General features: G+C 40.2%; 1 protein-coding gene across 1 annotated transcript; it reads right to left on the bottom strand.

Moving 5' to 3' along the window:
* Positions 1-3,150: 3,150 nt before the first annotated feature.
* Positions 3,151-6,896, bottom strand: LOC131159901 (galactan beta-1,4-galactosyltransferase GALS3-like). Its single transcript, XM_058115123.1, has 2 exons — positions 5,125-6,896; positions 3,151-3,744 (listed from the first exon to the last, which is right to left on the bottom strand). Exons 1-2 carry the CDS (start codon positions 6,345-6,347, stop codon positions 3,396-3,398), a joined length of 1,572 nt encoding a protein of 523 aa, XP_057971106.1. The 5' UTR covers positions 6,348-6,896; the 3' UTR covers positions 3,151-3,395.
* Positions 6,897-7,547: the final 651 nt, after the last annotated feature.

Genomic DNA, 7,547 nt, shown 5'->3' with positions numbered 1-7,547 from the left:
CAATCACAGTTTTAGGGTTTCAAAGATTTATACCTAGAGAAATTTAGAATATCTCAAAAATTATTTTCTCAATATATAGGCACAAATAGATATTCAAATATAAGCTTGTAAAAATATTTTTGCACAACTAAAAATACAAGCCCAATGAGTCTTGCAATAATAATGCGAAGACTCACTTATCTATAAGATTTTTCCCATCCAATGATTTATTAAATAAAATCAAGGAGAAAAATCTTTTGCTTAACCCTCAATCAAAAATCAAATATGTAAGAGCAAGTGAGGATTTCTAGCAATAATAATCAATGACTAAAACAATCACAATGCTAGATTTCTCAAAAGGGTTGGTAGTATATGAGTGTATAGATAGAATGTGTATGAAGAAATAGGGCTTAAGAAATATCAGAGGAAATTTTGGCTAATCAAATCCCTAATGTCTCTCTAATTTTTGCAAATGAAGGTATATATGTAGCCTTCAATAAAAATATAATTGTTGGGACACAAAGGGTATAATTAAATTTGTTTAATGAATTTTAAAACCAATTTACTCTTAATTGACCTGAGTTACCGCAGTTAAAAATTAAGCAATCTGAGAGTTTTTGTCGCCCGAACACTCACAATAGGAAAAGATAATTTTGAAGTTTGGGTGCCCAGTGAGAACTGCGGGTGGCTGAACTAAGGTGATTTCCAAATTGTCCGAGATTCGGTCGCCTGGTCTTAAGTTCGGTTAGCCAAACTTGCATGTTTGGTCGCCCGAGGGTATTTTAAACGTAGAGTTCGGGTTGTTGAGTTTGTGGAAAAAGTAAAAATGGATGTTTGGTTGACCGAGGACGGTGGTGCCCTTTTTGGTTCGATTGCCCTAAGTCTGATCAACTGTTTGACCTTTCAACGATTTGACCGACTGAGGTGTTTTAAACACCAAGGTTCGGTCGCTCGAAACCTTACTAATTTAGCCTTTTAAGTTTTGATTCAATTCAATTGATTCCCCATATAGTATATGTGATATTGGGGACTATTTTAATTGTAAGTGCGAAGAACTAGAGTCTTTTTAAAGGTTTTAGGCATTTTAACTTAACCTAAAAAACCTGGCGTCGATTGACAATCTTATCTAAGGTCTCTCGATTTCCAAGTGATGTGTAGGAACTTAGGGTCGTTCTAAGGCCTTTGAGCTTGTAGTTCCTACCGTTCATGATATGCAATAATTATTACAGACCTTTCCTATATTATTATTACAGACCCGAATTAAATATAATATAAATTACAATAAATAAATTTTCTGAGTCTTCTTTTGCTTCAAGTTAACATGTGCCATCAAATGATCTTACTAATATGAAATTGCACATAAATTCGGCAAACATTAAATAACTTGTATTTATTATTATTATTATAAAAAAGTGAGATAGGACTCAAAAATTCAATAAGATTCAGTTGACTTATCCTGGTTGGCCAACTAGTGTTAAGTCTCGCCTATGGGTTGTACAACTCTATCATGAAGGGGTTAAATCATGACATACAATCATTTAGGGAAGTTTTCACAGTTATGTATATATATAGATTTTCAGAAAAACAACAAATATATTCACAATTACTAGAAGCATGTTTAAATAGAAAGTCAAGAAACAATTGTATTTTAAGCCACTTAGGTGTGAGTTATGTATCAACCATGGATTATTCAATTTGAAACATCACTTATTTGAGTTTGTCCACGTTTCTGAAGACACCCTTCTCTTTCAAGAGAATTCGCAGTATGTCAAGCCTTGGTAAGGTTCTTTTCTTTGCATAATATGAATTCTAATTTGATAACCTAAATCACTGTCATTTAAAGTTCATTTATTGGCTTATGTCTATGATTCTGCGGTCATTTTTAGATCCTGAATTCATTTTAGTAGTGAGTTAGGATCATCTACTTTTAAGTCCTCTAGCTTTGTTAGGCTAGCTTCTAGGTATTTTAGCTCCGCTTACTCTAGTACTAGAACCTATTAGACTTTATATATGATAACATTATATTCCTCAATCATCCTTCTACACCAACCTATATGTTCTAGTTGGAATAGATGTTCAATAATTCTCTACATTTTATCAATATTAATATGGAGGACTACCAAAAGTTTGTCACATTTTTTTTTTTTCCTTTTAGATAAGTCCCTCTTGAAATTAGATATAAAGGATTTGGATATCCTTTCAAACTAAGAAAGTTTCAAATCAATGTTTTTATTTTTTGCCTTGCAATAGTCCAATCTACAGGAAAATCTTAGGGTGTAGCTGTGATCTAGGCTCTCTATAGACCAGTTCAATTATCATACTTGCTTCAAGTTGAAACTCTAATATTTGTTTTTTAGGGGGGTGTGGGGGTGAAAAGAACACCATTTCAACTAGTTGGTTTTATGCCACCACTTATATTATTCTTCTTTGTATTTATTATTTAGACCTCCTCCCATGCATTGACCACAGTTCTTTTTATTTGTTTATAATTGTTGCCCACTCAAACTATAAATAAAGTGGAAACATGCACTTTTTGCTTATGGGTGTAAGATGGACTATGAATTATGTAGCAATTCAATGAAACAAACATAGTAAACATAGGAAAATTTGGTCAAGAGTGCCTACGCATTGCCCCATCCAACCAAAGAAGTCTCTCATTTTTACCAAGTTTATTGACTGTTTTCCCAAGAGAGAAACCTATTCACCCAAATTTCATTATCATAAATTCTGTCACACCCACACCCTCGCTCACGCCTTCTGCATGATCCTCCAATTCCCAAAACAGTGGATGGAGGTGGGGTGGCGCCCGCCCCTCTCCTTGTTTCTTTCTGCCCCTGCTTCTAGGGCTACCCCTAATCGTATGCACACAGGGACCAAACAGGAGTGGCCCTGCTCTTGCCCCATTTCATTAGTCAGAAAGGTCAGGCCGGTGACTCTGCCTAGAATAACACCACATGCTACTACAGCACAGCCCTTTGTTTTCTGTTTTTTTCATAATTATTTAGAGATGGGCCAGGCCCACTGACAACCTTTCATCTCATGCTTTGCCGCATGGGACGAGGGACAAAAGCCAGGTGGCCACCCGCCACCCATTGCCTATTGGGCTATCGCCCTCGCTGGCCCCCTCTCGCCGACATCATCATCCATCAATGAATCAAACTTCGCATATACTTTTTCAATAACCAAAAAAAATATAAATAAAATAAAAAGAAAACATTAATATCTCTCCACTGTACCTCTTATCTCAAATTTCTATATACCAAACAAAGAGAAAATTAAATAAGAAAAGAGGAAATCAACGAATTTCTAGGCTAATGGGGGCTGTAATTAAGAACAAAAAATGGGGGAAAAAAAAAAGAGGGAACATGCATGATGCATGCTCTTGCTATTGCTATAACTATAAGCTACTGTTGTCGCTATTGCCGGGTTCTCTGGAGGCGGGTGCCGATCAATTTGAGTTCGAATCTCTTAACGGAGGCGGCGACGCCGCGCATGGTGGTGTCGAGGATGTAGGGTACACCGTCGTGCATGGTGCTGCGAGTGGCGTTGAGGAAGAAGCGGCAGGGCTCCCGGCGCTGCGCGATTGTGCCGTGGTAGTGGAAGTACTTGATGAGGCGATCCGTCTTGTGGTTGGTCTTGCCGGCGAGGTTCTGGGACATGTGCACCCCCGTCGCGTACAAATTGCGCGGCTGCACCGCGTACTTCCTGTCTCTTCGGATCCCCTTCTTCACGTCCTTGTACACCAGCTTCTCCATTCCCCATTTCCTGCATGCATTGAAGTTTTACCCCAATTAATTAGCTACCATCTCAAATCCTCCCCAATTAAGAATTACCCCAATTAATTAACAGTAGTTTTGGTCATTGTCTGATTTGACAATCTCCGCAGAATTTTCAACAGAATTCTCCAGGCCACAGGTCTGCCAACCAGTCAGAAAAAAGATCAAACCGCGGTTCATATTTGTCAAAATTTGTCTTCGGTTGCTTCATATTCCAGGCCGGAAAATTTGCGTGTTTATTTTGGGATGACGTGAGGACAATTTAATACATAAATATCCTAAAAATCTTACGACAAGGGAGATTTCATTTTCGAAAACCGGACTCTCAATTTATTATTTCAATGCACGTGGTGGATCCTTATTCGAGTCCAACGTTAATTGAGACTGCACGATGCAGGCTGGTTGGGAAAGCTTTTCGTCAACAAAAACTACAATCTCTACCTAATCAAACCAGTTAGGCTTCCAATACTACTTCAGAGGGAGGGAAGAAATGAATGAAGGAAAATTGCGAGTAGAATAATGGGCTTTGGGAAAGCTTTTCGTCATGAGGAAGAATGGGTCGCTTTACTTACAACGAAGTTGAGTTCAAACCCACCCCACTCCCACCTGCCCAAATACAATTGCAAGGAAGAATCTAAAGCAACACCAAGAAACAACATGCTATCTAATAAATCCAATAAATTTAAACCACCACTCCATTTTTTATACCATTTAAAAATTCTTTTAACTTCGATCTAAATTATAGCAATGTTCCAATCACTCAACCACCGCCGCTACATTACAAAATGCAGCCATCAAATATGATAAGATTTCTGTGACAAAAGTTTCAACGGAAAGTTCATGTCCATTGATATATACAATTATAGGAAAAATTGAAAGGGGGAATTCGATGGGGGAACTTCCTTGCTAGCCTGCTGAGCAAAATTCAATTCCAAGGGAAATTCATATCAAATTGATTCTATTCCTACACCGATTCAGACGCCAATTTAGAAAGTTATTTAATCCAAAAATTCATTATTTTTTTTTTTCGCATTAAGTTGTAATAGAAACTGAATACCTTCATGTGTCCATGAAGCATTTAATGCTTGTGCCTCTGAATGCGTTGTGCCCCTTGACTGTGGTTTCAGTCAGATGTTTATGGAGGTTTTCATTTATTAATTTTTTTCTAGATATAGAAAATAGAATCCGATGTTCTCCAAACATTCAATCTTGCAGTTTAAAGATCTAGAAGTTCGTTTCAAACAACAGGGCCGAACAGAATAAATGAAAAAGCAGAAAATAATAAAATTAGGGAAAAAAATTAAACAAGAAAACAGAGCAATTACCAAGAAGCAAAAAACAGAGAGAGAGACAGAAATTGAGGATTTACCTGAATGACTGACCGGCATCGGCGGAGAGGCAGAGCTGGCTGGACATGGGGATCTGCTCAATGGTGAATTGGGTGTAATCCGAAAGCGAATTGAGAACCGATTTGAGGGTGTTCTTACCGGGAATATAGATGTACTCGTCCACATCAAAGAAGAACATCCATTTTGCAGCAAATTTATAACGATGCAAGCAATCGTTCACCACCAGAAATTGATTGTGATAGTAACCATCAAACCGTTCCTGCTCTGTGATATCCTGTAGAGTCACATACCCCATCTCCATCCACGGCTTCAGAACCTCGAGAACTTCCCTGTGAATGCCGCCGGCGTCGTGGATAACGAAATGAGATTTCTCGCCGAACAACCTCACGTGGTAGGCGATCCATTCCCTCATCCTCTGCGGACTCAAGTTCCCGTACAGGGAAGACCCGCAGTACAAATAGTCGTATTTCGGCGGCGAAGTGAACAGAGACGCATCTACGCTCCCCGGCGTTTCGACCAAGGCTTCGAACGTATCAGTCAGGTTGAAATTCCGGTCGCCGCCGCCGCCCGTGGAGGCGTGGAGGACCAATTTCCCGCCTGAACCGTCGGCTCCGACGGGTTCCGGGAAGGTACAGTTCAAGACGACGACGGTGTAGACCCGTCCGTAGCCCCAATCAGGGAGGATCTTGTAACTGGCGGCGGTGACGGGTTTAGAGGGATTGAGTGCGGGGAACCACTCGCATTGGTAAGTAGGCTTGCCGAAGACGAGCAGAGGCTTGGAGGCGAGGCCGACAATGGCGAAACTGTTGACTCCGCCTCTGTAAGCACTCATGAGGATGAAGTTGTAAGCGGCGGCGCCGAAGGGGTTGAACGAGCGCTTGATGATGCCGTCGTGGATGGTCTGATCTTTCTCGAGGGACGGTGGTGGCGGGGGAGACGGAAGCAGCGGCGGCGGCGGCGCCGGTGGCGATGGGGTGGAGACCTCCGGCGGCTGAAGAAGAGGCGACGGAGCCATCGCCACCACCGGGAGGCGGTCGTCGAACTGGAGTGTATTTTTGGAGACTAGACAGTGGCGAATATCAGAGGGGGAGAGGGAAAAGCGAGAAGGGAGAAACTGGAGAAGGGTGGCTACCGCACCCAGCAACAGAAGACATATCAAGAAGATTTTGAGCTCATTAGCGCACTTCCCTGCAAACCCAATAAACATTTTTTTCTCTCTCTCCTTCTCTCTTTCTTTAGCCATTGATGGATAACTACAGAAGGAAGGAGAGAGAAGAAGAAGAAGAAGAAGAAGACAAGATCAAAAAAGTGCAGCAACAGGAGCAAAGCACCCGAAGAAGAACAAATTCTCTCTCTCTCTCTCTCTCTCTCTCTCTCTCTCTCTCTCTTCTGTAGCCCTCTTTCTCTCTGTTTGTTCTCCCTCTTTTTATTCCCTTTACAGAGTCTAATTTCCAGCAGGGTTCTAAGGAGGATGAATGTGTTAGGGCTGTCCCTGATGTAAAGGACTCCAAACTAGTAGAGTTAGACTAGGAATTTTAAAAGGGTAAAAAGGAAAATATGACTCTCAAATCAGGCTTCATTGGTAATAATCTTTTGTTCTTTTAAATTTCAAAAGGGCCAAACGGGAATACAATTTTCGGAAATAGGGTTTAAATGGGAATTACATTCATTATTTTCCGGCTGAAAAATAGGCGTCCCTGAATCCCTCTGGGCGCAGCGCCGCGCTGTGATTTCTATTTATTCGCCCCGGCTCCGCTCTACTTTTCCATATTCGCCCCGCTTCTCTCTCCCCCTTCTCCCGGTTGTAACGTAGTCAGCGCAAAGCCGCAAACTGTCCCTAGCTGTATGAGCTTTTTAATTACTGTATTTTTCATTTTCACAGCGACCCCCCACAGGCCATTTCCCATTTCCCATTTCCCATTTCCCATTTTTTCTATTTTAAAATTTCAAGTACCCTAAAATAACTAATGCCATATACCGAAGGGGCAGAGTAAAGGCCCGCCCTAAACGTCATAATTAATGCAAGCTACCAATTGGAGCTGTTTTTGTGAAGGGTCATGCACGAAGCTGTAACTCATCATCAACCCAACGCTTGGTTTCTCTTAAAATTTGGATTAAATGTATTGAAGTTGAAGCCAATTTTTTAGTAGAAATTAATATAGTTGGCAAATAAAATTAGAATGGCTTGTAATTCAATTTAGTTTTCTTTTAGGAAAAGATATAGCTCTTAAAGTTATCGTCAACAACACTTTTAGTACGCATACAACTTTTCACCTACCGGACTATTATGAGAACTTTTCATTTATGCGCATTCATTAGAATTTGTGTAGTTGATATGATTAAATATTTACACATAAATAGCGTATTTATTATATATTATGAAGAGAGACTTTTAGTTCAAGACATCGATGAGACATTATAGTGAGTAAAACTTGAAACAGAC

This window comes from Malania oleifera, chromosome 7 (assembly GCF_029873635.1).
Source record: "Malania oleifera isolate guangnan ecotype guangnan chromosome 7, ASM2987363v1, whole genome shotgun sequence".
NCBI lineage: Eukaryota > Viridiplantae > Streptophyta > Magnoliopsida > Santalales > Ximeniaceae > Malania > Malania oleifera.
This window is presented reverse-complemented; position numbering and strand designations above follow the sequence as displayed.

What these genes read in the sequence shown, in the direction of transcription:
- LOC131159901 (XM_058115123.1), bottom strand. Translation starts at nt 6,347, where the DNA reads ATGGCTAAAGAAAGAGAGAAGGAGAGAGAGAAAAAAATGTTTATTGGG. An exon ending in GATGCCGGTCAGTCATTCAG is followed by an intron (nt 3,745 to 5,124) that starts GTAAATCCTCAA and finishes CAATGCATGCAG; the next exon opens with GAAATGGGGAATGGAGAAGC.